The 23,988-nt window shown below is 41.3% G+C and overlaps 2 protein-coding genes across 3 annotated transcripts; one reads left to right on the top strand and one right to left on the bottom strand.

Moving 5' to 3' along the window:
• Window positions 1-198: 198 nt before the first annotated feature.
• nvl (nuclear VCP like) lies at window positions 199-10,316 on the bottom strand. Its single transcript, XM_026279285.1, has 23 exons — window positions 10,099-10,316; window positions 9,193-9,263; window positions 9,057-9,109; window positions 8,890-8,977; window positions 8,753-8,813; window positions 8,520-8,669; window positions 8,248-8,371; window positions 7,944-8,020; window positions 5,999-6,133; window positions 5,833-5,934; window positions 4,963-5,080; window positions 4,737-4,881; window positions 4,434-4,611; window positions 2,998-3,219; window positions 2,798-2,902; window positions 1,852-1,914; window positions 1,661-1,780; window positions 1,463-1,562; window positions 1,278-1,384; window positions 1,120-1,196; window positions 658-746; window positions 487-566; window positions 199-323 (listed from the first exon to the last, which is right to left on the bottom strand). The coding sequence occupies exons 1-23, from the start codon at window positions 10,180-10,182 to the stop codon at window positions 279-281; spliced, it is 2,394 nt and encodes a 797-aa protein (XP_026135070.1). The 5' UTR covers window positions 10,183-10,316; the 3' UTR covers window positions 199-278.
• An 883-nt stretch (window positions 10,317-11,199) lies between these two features.
• On the top strand, window positions 11,200-23,659 carry LOC113113111 (uncharacterized). Of its 2 annotated transcripts, XM_026279283.1 has the most exons (7): window positions 11,200-11,351; window positions 14,251-14,316; window positions 16,889-16,968; window positions 17,240-17,372; window positions 17,689-17,967; window positions 18,054-18,150; window positions 18,280-23,659. In XM_026279283.1, the coding sequence occupies exons 1-7, from the start codon at window positions 11,270-11,272 to the stop codon at window positions 22,598-22,600; spliced, it is 5,058 nt and encodes a 1,685-aa protein (XP_026135068.1). In that variant the 5' UTR covers window positions 11,200-11,269; the 3' UTR covers window positions 22,601-23,659. The 2 variants fall into 2 exon arrangements, with proteins under 2 accessions (XP_026135068.1, XP_026135069.1); XM_026279284.1 differs by lacking the exon at window positions 16,889-16,968 and having other exon boundaries at window positions 11,285-11,351.
• Window positions 23,660-23,988: the final 329 nt, after the last annotated feature.

Raw genomic sequence — 23,988 nt, 5'->3', positions numbered from 1 at the left:
CTGTTAAGGATGTTGAGTGTCTGTTCCTTTCTAAAAACACAAACCTCTGAAACTGAAGTTCAGTCTACATGAACATTACATGATGTGTCAAGTGTTAAAACGGTGTGAAACAGTTTCTGATACACACTTGAATGCATGTTTAACTTCATGAAATAAATGCTGAAATCTCCTCTGATCGAAGGCAAATACACAAAACACTGATTTCTATCAAACAGTTTATCATCTTTTTGTATTCTTAGTAAAAATGGAATCAAAAGTATGTTTCTGATCGACGCTTGTCATCTTGTGAGGGTCTCTCTCAGTTTCTCATACATTATCTGATCCTGCAAAGAGGAAGAGAAGCAGCCACGATTAATAAATCATACACACACTGACTCCAGACGGGTAAACTCTGAGCAGAACAACAGAAGAGTTGATCCAGCTCGAGGATCTCTCATGTGTTCTGTTCAGAGCGTCTTCATAACGAATGTTCTCCTCGTCCCTCACCTTCTTGGACACTGACGGTCGCACCTTCTGGAAGGCGTCTTCAAAGTGAATCCTGCTCACTCGGATGTCCTTCTCCGGCTCTGGAACATTAAACACATGCTGTTGTGTTGGGTGTGGATCTCCTGGAGTGTTTGTGACGAGATGATGTGTGTGTGTGTGTGTGTGTGTTACCTGAGTGTGTGTGTGCTGGCCGTGAGCTCAGGTGAACTCTCAGAGCGTTCACACATGCCTCTCGCACCAGCGCTGACAGATCTGCACCTCTGAACACACAATCAACAGACGATCAACATCTGCTGAACACAAGTCATCTACAGTTTCAGAGGAGGATTATACATCAACAAACTCATCTGAGTAGAGCCAAGTATCACCAGTAACCTCATCAATACCTACATACTACATAATCAATAGATGAAGCGTTACGATGTGTAACTGAAACTGCAGCACAAGCGTGAGAAAACCAGCTGGTCCGGTTTGAATATGTCTGATTTCTCAGAAGATACACACTCATTTAGATCAGCTGCTTCAATAATGGGATGCACAACAAGTCAAAGCAGAAACTAATCAAAGGATTTGAGTGGAAAAATGATCTTTTCATGTTGTGAGCACCGCTCTAATAACACCTGACACACTCACGTAAAACTGTCACAGCGTGCATCATGGGCAATTTCCTGGAGATTGACATCTGAATCCAGAAGAGGTTTGGTGCCGTTCTGAAACCGAATCAGTCCAGAGGTGAGCCACGCTTCAGCTCATTACACCGGTCATGCTGTGTTAGGTTATATGAGCTTTACCTTGGTAATGGTGACTAATATGGCGTGTCTGTCTTCAGGAGGCGGTAAACCCACATACAGAGTTTTGTCCAGTCGTCCTGGTCTGAGCACAGCTCGATCGATGATATCTACACACAGACATGAAGTCACAAACACCTTACAGAAGTCCAGGATTATCACAGACATGTGAATATAGCTCTGATCACCTGGCCTGTTGGTGGCGGCCATGATGAACACCTGGTGACGGTTCCCCATGCCGTCCATCTCTGTGAGCAGCTGGTTGACCACGCGGACGCTGGCTCCCGACTGACACACACACACACACACACACACACACACACACACACAGCAGTGTGAGCAGACTTCAGACAGCTGAGAAACTGAAGTGTGATGACGGCTCTCACCTCATGCTCCGAGCGACGAGGACAGAGAGCATCGATCTCGTCGAAGAAGATGACGCAGGGCGCTGAGTTCCTGCCCCTCTGGAAGACCTGCCGGACGGCCCGCTCGCTCTCGCCCACATACTGCACACACAACACGGCTCACGGTCAACCTCACACACTCCTCACACACCGGAGAGACCAGAGAAACTCACCATGTTGAGCAGCTCGGGACCCTTGACAGAGATGAAGTTCAACCCCGACTCGTTAGCGACAGCCTGTAACGAGAGAGAGAGAGAGAGGGAGAGAGAGAGTGAGAGAGAGAGAGAGAGAGAGAGAGGGAGAGAGTGAGAGAGAGAGAGAGAGAGAGGGAGAGAGAGAGAGAGAGAGAGAGGGAGAGAGGGAGAGAGGGAGGGGGGGGGGTAGAGAGTGAGAGAGGGGGAGAGGGAGAGAGAGAGAGAGAGAGGGAGAGTGAGAGAGAGAGAGAGAGAGGGAGAAAGAGGGAGAGAGAGGGAGAGGAGAGAGAGAGAGGGGGGGGGGGAGAGAGAGAGAGAGAGGGGGAGAGGGAGAGAGAGAGAGAGAGAGGGAGAGTGAGAGAGAGAGAGAGAGAGAGGGAGAAAGAGGGAGAGAGAGGGAGAGGAGAGAGAGAGGGGGGGGGAGAGAGAGAGAGAGAGAGAGAGAGAGAGAGAGAGAGAGAGAGAGAGAGAGAGTTTCACTGGCCACTGAAGATACAGGGAGCAAACACAGCCACGTCCTTAAAGGGACAGTTCACCCAAAAATGAAAACCCGTCATCATTTACACAGCTTCCTCTGATGAACACAAAAGACTGTGAGCAACCAAACAGCTCATGGCCAGCAACTCTTTGGTTACACACATTCTTTAAAACATCAAAACAACAATTTATTCACATTCATGATGCATCATAGATGTTTTCCTGATCACAGAACTTGGTTTCTGCAGGAATCCAAAAGCCAAGGGAAAACCAGGTAATGTGAAATCAGGGATGAGCCGACAAACATCCATCATCACTGAGGAACTCTACAGAACCAGTGCTGTACATGGCAGAGGAAGCTTTAATCACGCTGCGTCTGGTTAAGACCTGGTGTACACACACACACACACACACACACACACACAGCTCTAAAGAGAAGCTCACACACTTTGGCTAGCAGGGTCTTCCCACATCCGGGCGGTCCAGCGAGCAGCACTCCAGCGGGCGTGTTCAGACCCAGAGCTCGGAAATGCTCCGGGTTATTGATGGGAGCCTGAGAACACACAAACACACAAACACACAACATCACCTCTAAACGAAGAGACGGGAAACTGAGGAATCACTGATACCACAGTGGACGCGGTGTACCATGATGGCCATGTTGAGCTCCTCCCGGATGTCGTGCAGCGCACCCACGTCTTCCCAGGTGACGTCTGGGACGGTGGCGAACCCCTCGCGCTTGGCAGACGGCTGGACTCTGGGTAACGACGTCCTGAAGTCTGACATGAGCACACAGAGTCCAGAGAGCTGCTCCTCGCTCAGAGTCTCGTTCCTCTTCAACAATGACAGCAGCTGCTCCAGATCTGCTTTCTGACAGCAACCAACAACAGCTGAGACCACAGTCCTCTGAGAGACCGACACAAGCTGAACACGGTTTCACACTAAACGCTCTAATGGGATTAGTCTTCTTCAATGCTAACAGAATAGTTCACCCAAAAACAAAACCACTCAGTCCATCAGTTCACGTCTGGTGAAGCCAAAAGCTGCAAGTTTGTACCAAACAAATCCATCGTGAAATGTTTTTAAACTAAAATATGGGAGTCCATAACACTTCTTCCAGTGAAAATGTGTTCTGATCTGAATCAGGAGAGAAATCTGCACAGATCAGGTACTGTTTACAAGCCAAAACAGCTCTGAACAAATATGCGAGTTGATTTTGATGTGGCAGCCAACAGGATATGGACATTTTCACTGGAGGAAGTGTTGATATGGATTGTGAACTCACATTTTAGTTAAAAACGTCCTAATGATGGATTTATTTCTAATAAGCTTTTGTCTTCTCCAGATGTTAACCTGTGATGCTTTTATCAGCTGTTTGGACTCTCATTCTGATGGCACCCATTTACTGCAGAGCATCCACTGATGCAGTGCTACATTTCTCCAGATCTGATGAAGATCTGTTGGATGGTTTGAGAGAGCAAACATTTTCATTTTTGGTTGAACTATTCCTTTAATTATGTCAAATGTATTTGCATGGAAAGCAAGTATAGTTGATGTACTAGAAGCACTCATGAATGTTCTGATTGCATGCTTGTGTAAAGGCACTTTCACACCAAATATATTGCCAAAAGCACGAATCAATAAGAAAATGACTGGTGATTAATGAGAAATCAAACCCATAAAGATTAAAATGTGTAGACTATTTCATGCAAATTACTCGCTTGAGATCAAAGGGTTCTTGAAATGCAAGAAATGTTATTTTTGAGCTTGTGTCCAATTTGTGTGGATTTTAAAGGACTGCAGATATATCCCAGTTCAAATGGGCATCAGTGCTACCAAGGGCCTCGTATGAGTATCAGCAGAGGGTGTAAAAATTCCTTAAGATTGACATGTTTCAAATACATTATTACGGTTTCAAAGAGTGATCTACAAATTAGGCATTGTCTTAAAGCGCAGTATTTTTCGAGTATCGCTGTCAAAGTGTCTCAGGTCTAGGCTGAACACAGATGCTAACAATGCTAAACATCTTCTGCGGTCTGGGTTAGAAATCATCGGTCCTGGTCATGTGTTGTGTGTTTGTGTACCGGTGCGGTGCCGTCTTCAGTGTTGGGCTGCAGCAGGATCCTGTTGACCGCCGTCATGGCCGCCTCCCGACACAGCGCCATCAGATCTGCGCCCACATACCCCGGCGTGAGGCGCGCCAGCTGACTGTAGTCGAAGTCCTCCGGGAGCATGATTTTACGACAGAGCGTCTTCAGGATCCTGGGATAAGACACAGTGAGGGGAAGTTATGTTCCTTGTTCAACATGACTTCTTTTATTCAGCTTTTAGCAGTAGTATTAGCTCTTTCTGTGCTGTGTGGTGTGGTGTCAGTGAGAGTGACGTACTTCAGCCGCGCGGCCTCGTCAGGGATCCCCAGACAGATTTCACGGTCAAACCTGCCGGCTCGACGCAGGGCCGGGTCCAGCGAGTCCGGACGGTTAGTGGCTCCAATAACCAACACCTGAGCCGGTTCTGATAATGAATTGAGGTCTGAAGACAACAACAGACAAACATGATGTGTAGAAACAGAGCCATGGAGAACAGAATCACTGAGCAGTTACAGTGACGCACCGTCCATGCAGGTGAGTAACTGAGCCACGATCCTCCTCTCCATGTCTTTAGAAGCAATCTCTCTTTTCGGTGTGATGGCATCGATCTCATCGATGAACATGATACAGGGAGCGCTGCTCTACAGGAACAACAGACACAGTGACACGAGCACCACTGAGAAACACACGGTCTACAGTGTTTCAACAGCTGAAAGACGTCAGTGAAACAGCGAGAACAAAATCATGTAACATCACCTTTACCTCAGGAGAGACATCCAACGACCAGAAACTCATTAGTCAACCATCAGTGAAAACCCTGAGTCTCAACTCAAGATTCATACCTCATCTGACAGCTGAATACATAGTATTTCCACCAGTGTATGGTTTATTAGGATCGGACAATATTTGCCTGAAATACAACTATTTGAATAAATCCGGAAACTGAGGATGCAAAAACTAAATATTGATGAAATCATCTTTAAAGTTGTCCAAATGAAGTTTTACTTCATATTTTTACTAATATTAATATTACTAATCAAAAATTAAGTTTTGATATTTTTCGGTAGGAAACTACCAAATTTTTTCTATTGTATTTTTGCATATTGCTACAAATAAACCCCAAAGACTTCAGACTGCTTTTGTGGTCCAGATTTACATATAAAAACTACTTTAGAGAAGAGAACTACATCATCTATTCATAATCTGTCATAAAAACCACTAATACAGTTTTTTAGCCAGTAGAACAGATCATTAAAAATATGATTCCTACACATTCCTAATGTTCCTACACAACTCAGTTTTAGCTCGTTTATTATAATATCTATAAGTGAATATCAGTTGAGTTCTCAGTAGAGGCGTCTGACCCTGAAGATGTTCAGAGAGTGACTCTTACTATGGCTTGCTCAAACAGCTCCCGCAGCTTCTGCTCCGACTCTCCAGAGACTCCTGACACCAGCTCTGGAGCAGAGACCTTCAGCATCGGCAGGCCCACCTCCTGCACACACACACATCAGATGCAGCAGTGACACACACACACACACACGTTCAGAGTCACTCACTCCAGCCGCAGCCTGGGCCAGCAGGGTCTTCCCACACCCCGGTGGTCCGTGCAGCAGGAAGCCCCTCGGAGGAACCACTCCCAGCCGCTGGTACACCTCCGGATGCCTCATGTGGATCAGCAGCTTACAGACCTCCTGAAGAAGACCAGCACACGTGTGTGAGCAGGACAGACAGACAGATGGAGAGATTGAGAGAGACAGACAGATTGAGAGAGACAGACAGACGGAGAGACAAATAGACAGACAGACAAATGGATTGAGAAAAATAGATAGACAGACGGACAAACAGACAGACGGATAGACAGAGACTGACGGAGAGACAGACGGACAGAAGGAGGGACAGATAGTCGGAGAGACAGACGGACAGAAGGAGGGACAGATAGTCGGAGAGACAGACGGATAGACAGACAGAAGGAGAAACTTATGAAGAGACGGATGGAGAGACAGACGGCTAGACAAATAGATAGACAGACGGAGAGACAGACAAATAGATAGACAGACGGACAGACAGACAGACAGACGGACGGAGAGACAGATGGACAGACAGACGGATAGATGGATGGAGAGACAAATAGACAGACGGACAAACAGACAGACAGATTGACGGAGAGACAGACGGACAGACAGACAGAGAGACAGACAGACAGAGAAACGGACAGAGAGACAGACAGAGAGACGGACGGAGAGACAGACGAATAGACAAATAGATAGACAGACGGAGAGACAGACGGATAGACAGACGGACGGAGAGACAGATAGACTGAGAGACAGACAGACGGATAGACGGACAGGCAGATGGAGAGAGACAGACAGATAGACGGAGAGACAGACGCAAAGACAGACACACAGACGGATGGAGAGACGGACGGACATACAGACGGATGGAGAGACCGAGAGACAGACGGATGGAGAGACAGATGAAGAGAGACAGACGGAAAGACAGATAGACAGAGGATAGACGGAGAGACAGATGGAAAGACGGATGGAGAGACAGACAGACGGTGAGATGGATGGACATACAGACGGATGGAGAGACAGATGTATAGACGGATGGAGAGACAGACAGACGGACAGGCAGAAGGTGAGACAGACAGAAAGATGGAGAGACAAAAAGACATACGGACGGATGGACAGAGAGACAGACGGAGAGACTGGTGGAGAGACAGACAGGGGGTGAGACAGAGAGACATACAGAAGGATAGATAGACAGACAGACGGATGGAGAGACAGACGGACAGGCAGACGGAGAGACAGACAGACAAATAGATTGACAGACGGACAGACAGACGGAGAGACAAATAGATAGACAGAGAGACGGACGGATGGACGGAGAGACAGATGGAGAGACGGATTGGAGAGACGGATGGAGAGTCAGACAGAGAGACATACAGAAGGATAGATAGACAGATAGACAGACAGACAGACGGATGGAGAGACAGACGGACATACAGATTGACAGGCAGACGGAGAGACAGACAGACAGACAAATAGATTGACAGACGGACAGACAGACGGAGAGACAAATAGATAGACAGACAGACGGACGGATGGACGGAGAGACAGATGGAGAGACGGATTGGAGAGTCAGACAGACAGAGACAGACGGAGAGACACACGGACAAGCAGATAGACAGACGGACAGACAGACAGAGAGACAGACAGACAGACAAATAGATAGACAGACGGAGAGACAAATAGATAGACAGACGGACGGATGGATGGACAGAGAGACAGACGGAGAGTCAAACAGATAGACAGATGGATGGAGACAGACAGACGGACAGGCAGAAGGAGAGACAGACAGACAAATAGATAGACAGACAGACGGAGAGACAGACAGATAGATAGACAGCCAGACAGACATAGAGACAGACGGACGGAGAAACACACGGAGAGACATACAGACAGACAGAGAGACAGACAGACGGAGAGATCTGAAACACACCTCTAGAGTTTCATCACTGCCGCCGAAATCCTCAAACTTCACAGAGGAGTACTGCAGCTCATAACCCTGGCTCTTACCTAGAGTTACAACCAGAATAACTCACTACACAACACCTGATGCTCAGAAACGAAGAATTGTTAATAAAGATTATTGTTTTGCATCAAGATTTTTTTCATCACAATCACTATAATAGGTAAGATTAGTCAACATAAATAAACAAGGAAAAATGTGCATATATAAATTTAATTATTATTTTGATGGAAAAGCAAATTCCTGCTTCGTGCCTCGAGCAGATGTCACTCACTCTTTTTAGCTTGTATTGCGGCAGTGATTTCTTCATCCACGTCGTGCTTGCTCTTCTTCGATCTCTTCAGTTTCCTGCTCTTTGGTGTCTTTTCCTTCTCCAGCTTTGATGAATCTCTCTGCTTCTGAAACACATTCTGAGGTGAGATCCACCAGACGCAAATGCACCCCATGCTGAACTCTGGTCTTTATTTAACTGCATGGGCACATCAATACTGGAAACCTTATGTAGAGTATAACAAAGGATGGGGAAGTCTGAAAGTTGATATTCACCGTGGTGCTGGAGGACTCATCCTCACACAGGTCGATGAAGATGTTCTCCTGCCCTCTGTCGGGGGTCTTATCGATGGTCCAGCCGCTCTTCTGAGGGGGCGCTCCTCTCTGATAGAGGGACGTCAGCGAGCTGTTCATGTGGTTTGTGTGCTGTTGAAGAAACACAAGCATTAACCACATCTTACCTAGAGACAGACCTGATGTTTCTGGCTTCTGTAGTCAAACCGGATTACTTCATGCTCAGGAATCTCGTCCTCGCTGTCGGAGCTGAACTCTGTGACGTGACTGTCCTCCCTGAAAACCACCAGAGCAGGGGTTATAAAGAGATGAGTGTGAATGACCCGTCTGTAGATGTGTAGTCGTATCTCACCCGTCCTCCTGGTTGTGCCTCGCTCTTTTGGCCAAGTGTTTGTCTTCCAGAGCGGAGACATCAGACTCACTGCATATCACCGCATGCACTGCACAGACGTCACAAGACACGCTCAAGATAACAGTTTCTGCCGTAATGCTCAGTTTTCATGCATTCATAAGCCAGACCTTTCTCCACTTGAATCCTGAAAGCCGTCCTGTTCCTGCGTCCGTACTCGATCCTGCTCGGATCACAAACACATCACAGGGTCAGGTGTGTGCGTCTGAGCTCACCACGGTCACAGAGTCACAGATCCAGACTCACCTGAACTGCTGCTGAAGCTCCGAGGCCATCGCAGACACGTCCACATACTGCTCCCTGTGAGACTTCAGATACTGAAACAGACAGAGGGATTGGCTCCAGACCCAAAACACACAAACACACTCAAGAAAACACAAACGAGGTGATCTGAGGAGCATGTTCAAGTCAAGCAGGTGTTGATCTCGATCAGAAACACAGCATGAAGCAGTTTTAAAGACATTCAGCAAGCCTCGAAGACAAAGCAGGATTACATCAGAAACATTTGAGAGAGAAAGAACAGCAAAAGAAGCAGGTAAACAAATATAACAACACGTGTAAATACAAGACAGTGAAACATGGTCAAACCTGCTGTATTCACTTAGACGAGCCAACTTTCTGGTCTTACCAACTACTCATAGAGTAGTAAGATAATTCATATTCAAACCCTTTAAAACTGTGATACATTTATCCTTATTTATTTCTTCTTTCTTCAGATGACTTAGTTGTTCCTTACTGTGCTGTATAATGTCACAGTTATTTACAAGACAATAATAATAACTCGATATGGACATGTCCTGAGTGGAAGAACTCGGCCCTCGGTTGCTAGGGTGTTTCTAGGTGGTTGCTAGGGTGTTCTGTGTGGTTGCTAGGGTGTTGCTAAGCGGTCTGTAGTTGTCACGCATCATTACGATGTAGTGTTATAGAATTCTTAATCTGATTTAACACTTAGCTAATCACTGATAACATGTGTAGTATACATAAGCGATGTAAGATTTATTATTATTATTATTAAATGTGCTCTTTATTCATATTACTTGCTAATTGGTTACTGTGTTTTATAACATTACTGTTATTTACACGATGCTTTAATAAATAATAGATATAATACTAACAGACAGATAACGTTAGATACTAAAGCTTTAAGTTTACCTGATGGACTCTGTGTTTGAGTCTCGGATCTATATTATAAGCACTGCGGTTCTTCATCACTCTTTCTTCACGAGGCCACGACATAAATCCACTTTACATGAATGTGGACGTTAAATGAAGGAGAATAAGAAGAGGGGAAACAGTAGAATCAAGAGCGCTCCATGTTTAGCGTCGCGCTGCTGCTGTACATGTGGAGAAGACGAGTAGCGGCGCATGCGCAGCGGCCACACGCTCATCAGCGCCGCCTGTCGGCCGGGAGACACGCGCTTCACCCACTGCGACACAACACCGCAACACCAGAGGAAAGGCTGCAGCTCAAACAGTGCTCGTCCGCCAGGGGGCGCTGAATACACAAGACGGACTTTGTTTATATCCTCTTCAACAGGTTAAATTATAAATATTATATTTTTGCTTTATTAATTCAGTGGCACAAGAAAAAGGGGTTTTACATATATTCACATTATAATATTAACTAAAGAAAAAAGAAAACACCAAAACTTATAGAGGAAAAGGAAATGGAATATATATATATATATATTTTTTTTTTTTTTTTTTTTTTCAGGGCTTTCAAATCATTAAATGTTTTCAGCTCTTTGTGGTTTTTGTTTTGTTATAAGAGATTTACATATAATTAAAAATCATTCATAAAATTTGAAAAATGTGGTTTACTTTGAGCCCACTTCTTTACGTTTATGCTATTTTCCTAATAAAATAAACAAATAAAAAATAATATGTTGTTCTTTACACTTCAAATTTTCATTCATATCAAATATACACATTTCTATCATGCTCCAGTTTTCTATTAATAAAGAATTCAAAATTATTTCCAAAAATAATCTTGAGTAACTACAGTAGAAAATAAAATAGATGTAAAATAGTTTATTTTTCTTGATTACAAAATTCACAGGTATATGCAATATTAAGCTTTATTATTTACAAAACGTGCTTAGGGCGGAATAAATTATATGAAATATTTCATAAGACACTTCCTTAATTGTTTTATTGATGCAGAACTTATTTTGGCAGTTTCCATGATAAATTGAGGTTACTAACCGCAGGTAGAAATAATAAGGCGTAATATTCGCCGCATAGTGACGTTTCGTGCGAAGCGATGCGTGCTCGCGCTATCAGATAGCGTGCGCGTCCCCGCCCGTGTTCATCACAGTAGAAGATGGCGAGTCCGTGCTCGAGCGAGAGGTTTGTTATTGTCCGGGACGCGGAGAGCTGGAGGTCCGAGCTCCTTCACAGTGTGGGTAAGAGCAGTACACCATCACGAGAGATCTGCTCGGATTCTTCCTGGTGTGTTCACGATAGAAACATAGAGACCGAGACACTGATTCCTGCAGCTAGCATGCTAACGGCTAACCGCCAGGAGCTAACAAACCCCCATAATGTTTGACTTTTATTCCTCGAGTAATCTTTACAGAACACACGCGCAATGATTTATCACCAAACTGTGCTGCACTCGCTCTAAATCTAGTCCATATGTCGTAAATTAATTCATGTTAAATTGACCAGATTACTGAAATGAAAACCGGGACATTTCCTAGTTCAGTGATCACAATAACACTGAAATATCACTTGTGATTATCTACTAAATTAAAAAAACCGGGACAATATATCTGTGTATGTTTTTTTTTAATCGTTTTTGTTTTACATATATTAATATCATAATTATTAATTACAATGATGTGTAACTAAGAATCTTAATTACCCTCGTTTAAAGGGATGTGACGAGTCACGATTCGATTACATTCACCTTGTTTTGAATTTTTTTTTTAACCAAATTATAAATTAAATGTGTCCTTTTATTATTGCTTGGACAAAATGCTGCACGTTTCTTTGTTTGATTGAAATATAACACTAACTGTAGCACTTGCATAATTTAAATATAATGTAAATAACACAACTAAATAGAAATTTTAAAACAAGCCCCAAATCAAATAAGTAACACACATAAAAGCTCTGCACTTATGAACCTTAACATGCATTATTCAGAGTCGAGATGAAAAGACTAAATGAGGCGTTTGTAAGGATCTGTGATGTGATGAGTGGGAATGATGTGGGTCTGTGTGGAAGGTGCTCAGATTGGGCTCAGAGAGCACAGGTACAGCTGTTAAAGATCGCTTCATCTGGAAAGCATCTGCTGTGTACAAACCTCTGACAGACTGCTTTAAGATGTGTGCATAGACTACTTTCTAAATCATAAACATAAACTTCAGCGTCTGTTCGACATCTGATAGGAAATGTCCTATAGACGTATCACAGATGAGCAAACTCTGTTAAAGACGCCTCAGTTCCTGATAGCACACGCACATCACAGACACATCTGCACGATGTGTTAGGACGTTTCCTATCAGAGAGTCTTCTGGTGTGAAAGTCACGTGTGTGTGTTTGTAGATCAAGGTAAACCACAAGCTGAATGTCATCTGCTGCGGGTCACATGAGCTGTCACAGACAGATGTCATGTAGTGACTAACCGACTTCACACTTAAAAACATCACTGTTAATTAATCATGAGGCTCGCTACGCTGCTAGGGCTGGAAGACATGGCCAAAACTTGTATCATGTCGATTCGGTCGATATAATACAATATAATTCCAATATCAATATGAACACTATTAAAAAAGCCTTGTAAAAACTGCCAAGAACAGATGTCTGTGCATACAAACTTATGAAAAATGAATTTGCCAAGTCTGACACCTTATTTAAAACCATATATTTTAGAAAAAATACAGCACAAATAAATGAAGGTTCACCTTTTATTTGTATTTAGCCTTCATACAAACAATAAATGTGAAATCACTCACCTAATTAACATTAATATCAACATTAATAATCTTTTATATTTTAAACCATAGGCTAATACACACTACCAGTCAAAAGTGTTTTCACTGTAAGATTTTTAATGTTTAAAAAAGATCTTCAGCTCACTGCATTTATTTGATCCAAAATACAGCAAGAACAGTAACATGGTGAAATATTTTTACTATTTTTTTTTTTATTATTTATTGAAATGTATTTTATTTCAGATTTCTAAGCTGTATTTTAGCATCATTTCTCCAATCACATGATCCTTCAGAAATAATGTTAATATTCGGATTTGCTTCTCAAAAATCATTTGTTGAAAACAGCGGAGTATAATTCTTTCAGGTTTCTTTGATGAATAGAAAGTTCAGAAGGACAACATTTATCTGAAATAGAAATTGTAATATTATAAATGTCTATCACTTTTTGATCAATCCAATTTTGAGCATCCTTGCTAAATAAACATAAATAAAATGTATTTAACTGTTTTAAATATTGATAATCATCAAAGCAGTATATTATCATGATTTCTGAAGATCATGTGACGCTGAAGACTGGAGGAATGATGCTGAAAATACAGCGGAGCATCACAGAAATAAACCGTTTAAAGCAGTTATTTAAATAGTAAAAATATTTCAAAATGAAACTGTGTTTGCTCTACTTTGGATCAAATAAATGCAGGCTTGATGAGCAGAAGAAAAAAACTTTTAATATAGTTAAGTTTAATATAGTTAATATAAGTTCATATAAAACACCGCGACGCTTTTTGATGTAGAAACGTGCAGTGCTCATGTTTATTTAACGAAGTAAATCGGGAAACATTGGTAATATTTATCGAAATATCAGAAATGAGTTTAAAAATCATATCGCTGTTATTGAAGAATATTTTATTGTGATGCATATTGTGTTATTGTCCAGCCCTTGGGGCATCTTACGCGCATGAAAATTTGTCAGAGGGACTAAATGCAGAGATGTTTTAACATTTCAGGGTGTTTGTGATCCTTCAAAGTTCATTGTTAAAGAACTCTGACGTTTGCCTGGTAATTTAGTTAGTAATGTAGTTAAGGGATCTAGATTTCATTCATGCAGAATAAGACATTCATGTGTGCTTTATTAATACTAATAAACAGCCAATAAGCTGGTAATGTGCATGGTAATGAGCAACTTGTTAATAGTGAGAATTGGTCCTTAAAATCATCTTTTACCATTTACTCTTGTGCATCTGTTTTCATTCTTGATCATAATTAACTTCACATAATTTATGTCTGATGAATTAATTTTTGGTTCATTGTGTCAGACTTCAAGAAACTGTTCTTGAGCGCATCTCTCTTCTCCTCTGAATAGGTCTTGACTTGATCTTGGGAGTGTTTGGTAAAACGCAGGTTCTGGAGGATCTCAGGCTTCTGAAAGGTATGTTTTCTGAGATGATGATGATCAGAAAAGGACACACAGGCTCTAACTGAAGGGAGTCAATGATGTGTTGTGGGTGGCTGCTGAATATGAAGGATGTGTTTTAATGAGGAGGCTTATTAGAAAAAAAAGTGCCTCAGAAATTACATCATTGCTTGCTCTGCAAATACCGTAGAAAAGGAAAAGGTTTTATGCCTTTAAAGTTCAATAGTGAACCACCTTCATGTAATTTCTGCATTTCTAATTTGTTTATCAGACATGTTTTACATGGACCGCACAACATTTCTAGACGAAGGTTTTGCATTGTCCAGCGGCCAGACAACTTACAATCAGTCCTCTCTTATCAAATGAGAGTAGAAACAAGCTTTCTGTTATTTGGAAAGGCAAGAAATACCGTTGAAAGGGTCATCGGAGTTGACAGCCAATCAGAATCCATCCCACTTCAAAGAGCTCAAGCATTTAAATTGCTAGACATTTAAAACTAAATGGAAATACTTGTTGAATGTAACTGGTCCCATTACCAACACTTTTTGACCCTATTTAATAGTTAAATGTGTAGATCTGTCACTTCCCAAGCCTGCCGTTGAGAGAGACATGTTCATTTTATCATGTTTTAGAAAGGTTGAATCTTCTTGCATCTTTTATCATAAATTACCTTAATTTTACCAACCACAAATATTAAACCCAACTTTTGATCATGTAGTGAATCTAGATGCAAAGTGTTTTACTTTTTATTTTACATATATTAAATTTATGCATTTAGCAGACGCTTTTCTCTCTATATATTTTTGTAATAAAAATATTGTCATATGAGTATTGTATCACAAATGTGGAAGCGACCTTTGTATAGTTGTGTGTCTGGTGAAGCATTGCGTGGTGCTTGGTGATCTCTGATGAGGATCTCCATGATGACTTCTGTGCTCTGTGCTCTTTTGAGAGTGTCTGTGTGTCCGTGAGTGTGGCTAAAGTTATATAAACTTATACAGTTATTTGGAGTTGACTGAACCACGTTTTAGGGCTGGGTGACATGGACCAAAAAATATATCCCACTATTTTATCTCAGTAGGCTGAATGGCTATACACAATGTATGTCTTTTGGTATTTTCTATAAATCAGTTATGAGATTGGTCATTTGATAAGACTCACCTTATGTACTTCTATCAGGGCAGAACACTTTGCTTTAAAGATCTAATGTAGTGCTTTGAGACACAGAGCTTTTCTGTGTGTTGTCGTAATTTCAACTGGTACAGGAAGACAAAGACATATTGTGCAGCCCCGCCCACTTAAAAAAACAGCCAATAGCGTTGTGTTTATATCACAGCTTGGGTCAGAGCCTTTGAGCTTAGTAAAGCTGTATTTGACCGCGTATGACCACCACAGTCAAATAGATTAGCCCTTTAGATTCAATATGAATGTTACTAAAGCAAAAACACTGATTCTGATGCTGAGGATGTGTAGTTTGAAAAGTGTGGTATCTCCTCTATCTGTTTCTTGCTGTTTCTCCTCCTAATCTCATCCATATACCACTATAAAATATAGCATTACTCTGTCTACTTTGTTGCTTTAACCGATAATCAGAAGTAAGCAATGATCAGAGTTATATACACAAGAATCTGGCTGGTCATCATCTATTGGTGAAGTGTTGTAACTTGCAGGAAATGCCACTGAACAAATAACTTACTGATTTAGATCTTTAATTCCCTGAACTGAATCTAAATCCCCAATAATAGCTGCTGGCCGGTGTCATTGTTTTAGTTGCAAGGGAGAACACGTACTGAAAAATGGATCCAATAAACGCACTGTGAGTTGCGGTGTCACTAGTGTTTTTAATATATATTAATACTAATAAGTTTATTATATACATTAACCACAATGAACTTTTGTTTTTATTACCTGGGCATTAAATTGCAGAAAGCTAGGTAATGCTGCTGAGTAGGGCTGCACGATTAATCATGATGTAATCAAAATAGCAATTTGACAGAAGCTGCAATTGTCATGCATATCTTTCAGTGAAGTGTGGTTCTGTGAAAATAAAACACAGATATTTTATTTTTTCTTGCTATTGGGGCAAATGAAAATGCATAAAGTATTTGTTCCAGTTTCTATTCACCACTATAAAAGTTAACCTAACTATGATGGCTTCCACTTCTGAAAACCACAGAAATTAGAAAAGGGTCGATTTGGTGATTTTGGTGAAGACTGGACAAATCTTCCAAGAGAAATGTAATGAACTGTTAGTTGTATGTCTTTCTATTGTTGGATGATCAACATTGGGAGATGATGAGAGAACTGGAGGACAGAAAATCAATGTTACTAGACCTAAGGGTTCAAAGATACAACCCAAACAATATCCTCTTTGAGTTGGTGGTGCTACTAGGGGATTGGAATAATGTAATTAAACCGGTCTAAGGAGGCTTTTGATTAACCGTTTCCATTTTGCATTGACAGTCACGCTACCCAAAATAGACAGCTAGTTAGTCTGTAAAACTGGTGGGTTTTGTTTTTTGTTTTTTCTCCAAGTTCCCTTTCTTGCACACACAGTTGAATTTTGCCTCTTCTTTTGGATCCACAGATTGTAAGCCTGCAAGTGTGTCAAATTGGTCATTTGATGAAAATTGTCTTTTCTGCTGCTTAAGACGAGAAAAAGTGAAGGTAGTTTTTTTTTTGTTCATTTACACTTTCCCCCCTTTTCCTGATATATCAGGACACCTTGGAAGAACCGTTCTGATTTTTGTTTTACCTTAGGGTATCGTTTCTTGCATCTATACTATTGATTCAACTGTGTTTCAGTGTTAGTATTTTAAGTGTTAATTTCATTTACCATAGTATTTGAATACATTTTAAGTTGCCATGTGTGTCTCCTAAACTGTTAAAGCACACACCTCCACCCTTTATTCTCTTTGTATTTTTCCTCTATGAACAGGAACATGTAGTTGCACTGAACAAGCAAATTGTGGAAAGTGGTGGAAAACCTTTACTAGGTAAAGATCCCTCTAATATAAGCAGACTTGAGTGGCAATCAGAGGAATTCCTGGATGCAGTGTTACACAGTAAAGGTGAGTATGCCAGCACATAGTCTGTCATGTGTGTGGTAATGAATGGTGGGACAGTATAGTGATGGGAATGACTGCAACTTTTACTTTAGTAAGAGCGGTTACTCTCCAGAGTAAATCGATCAATCTCTCAAGTTTTAATGTGCATTTAGCAAAGCAATATTTACTCCTTTCTAGTTTGTTCCTATCAAATGTTCCTGTTGCCTGCACATTTGAATTAAGTCCTAATCAACTGTGACATTTATTGTCAGACTTATGTTGTCGAATGGTTATTGAGAGTGCTTTATTTTAACAACATATTTAATTGAACTGTCAACAGAATACTCTCCAAGAATTCCAGATCCTCACATCCCTGTGGTGGCTTGTGGTATCGTGCAGCAGATGATTAAAGAGTTAGCTTCATATTATACCTCCGGAAGTGACTGTTTTCAGGACCTTCAGAACAATGAAAAAAAGCACCAAAGACTTTTGAAACCTAGCTGTCACACTTCATCCACTGCTGTCAAAATAGACTCTTGTCAGAAAAAGTTAATCATGGACCAAGATGCCCCGCTGGACCTCTCTCTGAGAAAGGTCAAAGTGGAGGATTTTGAGCAAGGTACAGTATAGGATTATGAATACAGTAAGCGCTACTAGTTCAAAAGAAGTCCGGTCATCTTACCTTTGAATGATTTGTCTCTTTAGATGGAGTTCTTGATCTTTCTACTAAGAAGAATATTAACAAAAGTCATACATCTTTAAGAAGTTCTGATGTCAGCCCAGCTACACATTTGGTCAAAAGGTAAAGCAGGATACAGTATGTTTCTACCAGGTTTATATGTATTGTTTACTTATGAGGTCCAATCATGTATTTTCTTATGCAGTTTAGAAAGTTCCTATATATGTCTAATTTTTTTGCCCGGTCTTTCAGGGAATCTGTCGACTTGAGTCTTGCCCAAGTAAGAGATCTACAGCTGGTGTCCACTTTGGAACAGTTCATGGCAAAGCTATGTTTGCATCATCAGCGCCAAATAGTCGAAGCATTAGGCTTCTTACAAAGTGAAGTCAAGGCTGTGGCTATTCCCGACCAATTCCAAGCACCCACTCCAGATTTGTCTGAGAAGCAGGCGACAACCAGCTACAGTCGTGCATCATCTGAAACCAGGTCTGAGAGAACATGCGCTGTGGATGCGGCTGTGAGCATTAGTAAGACTCAAGGGTCATCTGTCAGGAACAGTCAAAAGCCCATTGCCGAGGTTTTAAAGGCTGTTGTTTCCAGTACTGCCCGTGTACGGACTGAAAAACAAGAAGACCTTGGCAAGTTGGAAGTTTTGTCATCTTCATCTTGTGAAAAAAGTGTTGAGTGTGGAAATGTAAGTTCTCCTAAATTTCTCGTCATGACAAAGACAACTACTGATAATCTGGGAGCAAAAAGAGAGTTGGGGTCAAGCAGTCAACAAATTCCCAGTAGCAATTCTGTAAAGAAGTGTCTATGCAGTGCTGAGCAATGTTTGCCAACTTGTACCGCAGAGAACGAGCATGCAGGCCCGTTAGCACAGATGTGCTCTTTTGCACAAAATGAAGATGATGTTGTAAAGCCCTCCACATTTCAAAAGACATCGAATGTTGTTTTACCAATATCCCCAAGAACAGCCAGGAAAAGCAGAAAAGGTTCTTGTCTTAGTCAAAGGAATGGCTCTTTAAGTTGTATCATAAATGATGCTGAAATGAGCCATTGTGACCTAGTTTATATTAGAAAATCAATAACAGAATGTCAGCCTCAATCTCGTCATCGACTGCATCCACGACAAAATGCCCGGAAGAGCACGAGGGGGCACAGATATGTGGAGGAGTACTTGGAACTAAAAACCGTCCGTACATTAGCTGGTAAATTGATAGGCGATTCTAGTGGGAATTGTCCAGCTCGTATGCCAGACATGCACACCTCAGTGACTCCAAAGCAGGTCCTTTCTAAGTCTGGCAGTGTTCCTCTTGTAAACGCACCTTTTGCAGGCGACTGCATGAAAAATGTTATTCCAAAATCATCGGAGCAGATAGTGGAGAATGAAATGCCTGGAGATGTCGTGAAAGTAACCAGTCTGGGTCTGATGGTTGAAACCAGTCAAACGGGTCAAATTGAAAGCAATGGCCATATTTTCAGTGAACCGTCAGGTAAACAGAGTGAATTAACCATGCAACTAGATTTGATCTCAGAAGCTCCCAGGTGTACTCTGAATGCAGTAGTGCAAGAAAAACATATGGACATGGTAGAAGGAACCACTGAAACAACAGAACTCACTGTAAAGAAAGACGGATTTGACTCCCAAATTGGGCCCATGCCAGAAGTAGTAATATGTGGTACAGAAAGAAAGCCAGAGCATGATAATACATTTTTGGAGCCATCTCTGATCCATGTGTCCCCTAACATGGCCAAAGAGTGCTCTGCTGATGAAGTCAACATGGAACCAAGGGATGAGAGAGAAATAAAAAAAAACACAGAAGCCGAGACTGCAGCAAATGTCCAGGAACAATCAGAGGCATCAGAAATAAAGGCAAACACTGAGAAGGATAGAGGTGCTCGGGAAGAAGTTTTGCAAGCCATTGAAAGTAATCTCCAAACCGTAAACTCTTCCGAACTACCAGTGAAGAATGAAGTGGATTCAGTGGTGTCCAACCTGACTGAAGTCTCTACTGTACAAATGCCTGTCAAATGTAAAAAGGATGTGGATCAGCATACTTCAAAAGGTTTGAATCCAAACCATGCAGTGTCCTCAGACAGATGCTTGCGTAGTAGAAGTTCAAAAGGCAGTGTTGACGTAATAAAAGAATCCATGAAGTGTGGTGCTTCTGAACTTGTTGATCATGCCAATGATAAAAGCCCAAAGACTCATTCTACTGAAACAAATGTACATACTGAGCAGGAGCCTGATTTGAAAGTTGTTGACATACTTGAAACTACACAGGACCTCCCGGCTGCTAAACCTTATAACGGTCTGGTTGTGGATCACAGTCCACAAATGAGACCAAAATCAAGAACTGCAACGGCTGTTGGTAGAGATGAGCATTCGAGTCCAGACAGTAAAGTAAATAATGATTTGCCAAATGTTTTGTCACATGACGTTCTTCCAGAGACTGTAAGCACCACCTCCTCCACTTCAGAGAGTGAAAAACACCACAAACAGAACAATCAAGCCTCTGAAAGCACTGAAAAAATGCCACTTAGAAATAAAATTAGTCCTGTTGAGATGTCTAATAGTGGACCCTGTTCAGCCATTAAAAAGTCACCACCAAGTTCTGAAAATATGCTTTTGAGAAGCAAAAGTAACACTGAAGCGCCAAGTTCAAAGTTGATCACTCCGACAGAAGCCCATTCAGAGAAGCAAGGACAGATACCTTTAGGAAGCAGCAGCTCTATTAGTGAGCAAGCAGCTAACAGAGATTTGTGTACATCTTCCGAGGCAGTGACGCATATGCCTCTTCGAAGTAGAACTATTAGCTCAGTTAAACCGAATGTTACCAAAGATTCTCCTGTTAAAAGTTGCAGTAAGAGTTTCAGTGAACAACCTGTCAGTTCATACTCTGAGGCCAGAAAAACCGAAGCCAGTGGGCACATGCCCTTAAGAAGCAGTGCCAGTTTAACTGCAGAACAGCCCCGCAACAACAAATCTGTTATCATAGATGCATCAGAGAGCCCTGGACGCATGTCCTTGAGAAGAGGGAATGCATCTAATACTGAACAGGCATGTGGCTCAACAACAACCCATAATAAAAATAAACATCCTCTGAGACAACTAAAGGTTTCAGCATCTTCAAGTGGAGAAGCTGAAGAGAGCCCCTTTAGTTCAAACGTTAAAATCCAAAATCAGAAGCATATGGAGTCCCAAATAAGAGGCTCATCAACTTTGCCAGATGAATCCTTCCACCTAGCTAGTCTTCAGACGACTGAACCTGTTGTTTGCAGTCCCCCTAAATTTTTGGATGCACTAAGGCGGGAAAAACACCAGCAGCTGATTTCAAGCTTAAATTCAAAGTTTGATAAAATGCACAAAAGTTGGGTTCCAATGGATAAGGAGGGCCAGCCTGCACCAAAACCCAAAAACAAGGCAGACAGGCTTAAAGAAATCTGGAAAAGCAAACGCAGAGTACGAAAGTCAAGGCCATTGGAACAACAAAAGTTGTCCCCTGTGCAAATGCTATTCATGAAGCCTTTTGATTTGCCCAGTATCTGCAGGTGGTTTCTGCAGTCAACTGAAACCAAATCACTTGTGATTGTTAAAAAGATCAACACCAGACTTCCTTCTGAAACACAGTTGTGCTTTCACTCTTCGGCAGCAGGAGCGGGTTCCTCTCATGGGATATTTCCAAGCCTCCAGGCTGAACGGTTGAAGAAGCACCTGAAAAAGTTTGCTATTGCATCACCAGTGAAGAACACCCCCAAGAATCAAAGGCTGCTTGCCAAAGCTTTAGGTCAGGGTATTTCTGTGATGAGGAGTAAAGTCAAGCACGAACCGACGACTGCCACACGAATCTGTACAAAGGCACAGAGTCTTGCTGGAGTGACACCGGCACAGACTCCCGAGAGCCTGGCCTCGACCGCAGTCGGTGCGAAAAATCCAGCCAGTGCTAGAATACTTCGGAAATATTCCAACATGCGTGAGAAGCTTCAGGTTCAGCAAAACAAGAAACGCAAAGAGAAAACTTTCAAAGGTGCTCATCTCCAGTCGGCAATAATTCCAAAGAAAGCCAACAAACAAAAACTACCGACATGTAAAGGGTCTAAGTCTGTGGTTCAGAGGATCTCATCTCTGACCAAGACTGCAAAAACAAACTCTGCCCTGAAACAAAGAGGTTTGAAAAGGAACCCATGTCACAAAGACCGTGCCTCTCCAAAGAGGTTGCAGGCACTCACAAGAATGACAAAAGCTATCGGTGAGAATGCCTCGGCAAACATCTTTAGTAAAAAACAGAAACTGATCAAAACTGGAACTGACAAGGCACAGCAAATAAAAGCAAGTGGGAAAAGTAAAGTTGACACAAAGAAACTGGTGTTTCAAAAAGGCCCTAATAATTTAGAATCACAATCTTTAGATGTTGACATTAAACCTCTGATGTTGGAAGACCAAGTGTTAACTAGGTCACAAAGAAAGATGGAAGGCATCCCTTCACAGACTGCCTCTCCCAAATCCTCCACAAAGCGAGGCTTGGAACCACTGGTCACACCCACAAAACGTACTCGGACTTCAAAACCATGAACAATGTGTATAGGTACTAGAACCTCATGTAGACATGTTTCATAAGAAAGGGGTGCTGATGCTTTTTAAAAAAAAATGTCATATTTTTGAAGCTATTTTTTTAAGCTTGGCAGTACATTTTTGAAGCTTTGAATTTATTGTCATCTGAGAGAGATTTGTCATTGTTAGGTAGTTCAGGTAAAGACATTTACCAGAGTTATTTCTTTTCGGTGTCAAACATTTTCCAGTTATGCTTAAAGAAATCTATTTGTTTATGAGAAAAGACTTCCTTTCTTGTTATTGTTGATGGAGCCATTAATGTAAAAATCAATAAAGGTTCTGATTCCCATTGGGAATTTTAAATGAGTTATAAACGGGTGTCAGACTTAATTCCTGGAGGGCAGGAGTCTTGCCAGAGTTTAGTTCCAACCCTTGCTCACATACTATATAGTTTTCAAGTAAACCCGAATGACTTGATTGGTTGAATCGGGTGCATTTAATTAGGGTTGAATCCAAACTCTGCAGGGCTCTGGCACTCCAGGAATTGAGTTTGATTCCCCTGGGTTACAAATAACCCAATATCTCACTTGTTTGATTGACTGTTATGTTGAATAGCTTATTATTACAACAGCTTGGACTATTGAGATACCAGATATTATTTAAGGAATGATCCTAAACCGTTAATAATTTTAGCTAATCAAAAGTGGCTTTGTAACCTGAATAATGTGCCTTTTTCTTATCTGTATTTATAAGTGATTGAGGTTGCCTCAAGAAATAAAGCCTCATTCTTTTTGCACATAGATGAGAAATTTGTCAAAAATGTCTTTATAAGATCAAAGCTTGTTTTTAATAGCTTTTTAATTTTGTTCAAGTATGTAGTAGTTCATATTGTCATTGTCTACATGTATAATTTTGTTTCAGCTGATATGTACATAGGAACATATGCACAAGTTTCTGTAATTTTGTTTCTCAAATAGATTTTCTGTTGAGAAGAATCATTATGCATTATGGTATCAAACATTTTTAAACAGCTGTATTTATGATGCAGTTTTACAAAAATAAACATCCAAGATGACAGATTTTCCTGGTTACATTAGCGAAAATATGTTTAAATCCACTGGATTTGGCTAGTTGGAGATAACCATATGAGATTAACTATGTGATGTCGTAGTAATATATAAAACTATATTTTAACACTTTGTTTTACTTTTTGACTTGGAAGCAGTTTGAAATGTAGTTTACTTAAACCACCACCAGGAACAAATACCATACCTCATTTATATGTTTTGAGTTGTACAAGTAGGAAATATTATGTAAAAGTGAACTAATTTGTTTGAGTTTTATGCATTTTTGTCTTTTGTCAGTTATTGATGCATTTTCAAATGTTGGGGTATGTTTGGAGCTGAGGT

This window comes from Carassius auratus, chromosome 13 (genome assembly GCF_003368295.1).
Source record: "Carassius auratus strain Wakin chromosome 13, ASM336829v1, whole genome shotgun sequence".
NCBI lineage: Eukaryota > Metazoa > Chordata > Actinopteri > Cypriniformes > Cyprinidae > Carassius > Carassius auratus.
The sequence above is the reverse complement of the archived record's forward strand: the minus strand, read 5'-3'. Positions and strand labels throughout refer to the sequence as shown.

Bases quoted from the DNA above. Each gene is read 5' to 3' on its own strand.
- nvl (XM_026279285.1), bottom strand. From the start codon at position 10,182: ATGTCGTGGCCTCGTGAAGAAAGAGTGATGAAGAACCGCAGTGCTTAT. The intron at 9,264-10,098 runs GTAAACTTAAAG...TGTCTGTTTCAG, and splicing joins TCAAACACAGAGTCCATCAG to TATCTGAAGTCTCACAGGGA. The intron at 2,903-2,997 runs GTACACCGCGTC...GTGTGTTCTCAG, and splicing joins AGCTCAACATGGCCATCATG to GCTCCCATCAATAACCCGGA.
- LOC113113111 (XM_026279283.1), top strand. From the start codon at position 11,270: ATGGCGAGTCCGTGCTCGAGCGAGAGGTTTGTTATTGTCCGGGACGCG. The intron at 11,352-14,250 runs GTAAGAGCAGTA...TCCTCTGAATAG, and splicing joins CGAGCTCCTTCACAGTGTGG to GTCTTGACTTGATCTTGGGA. The intron at 16,969-17,239 runs GTAGTTTTTTTT...CTCTATGAACAG, and splicing joins TAAGACGAGAAAAAGTGAAG to GAACATGTAGTTGCACTGAA.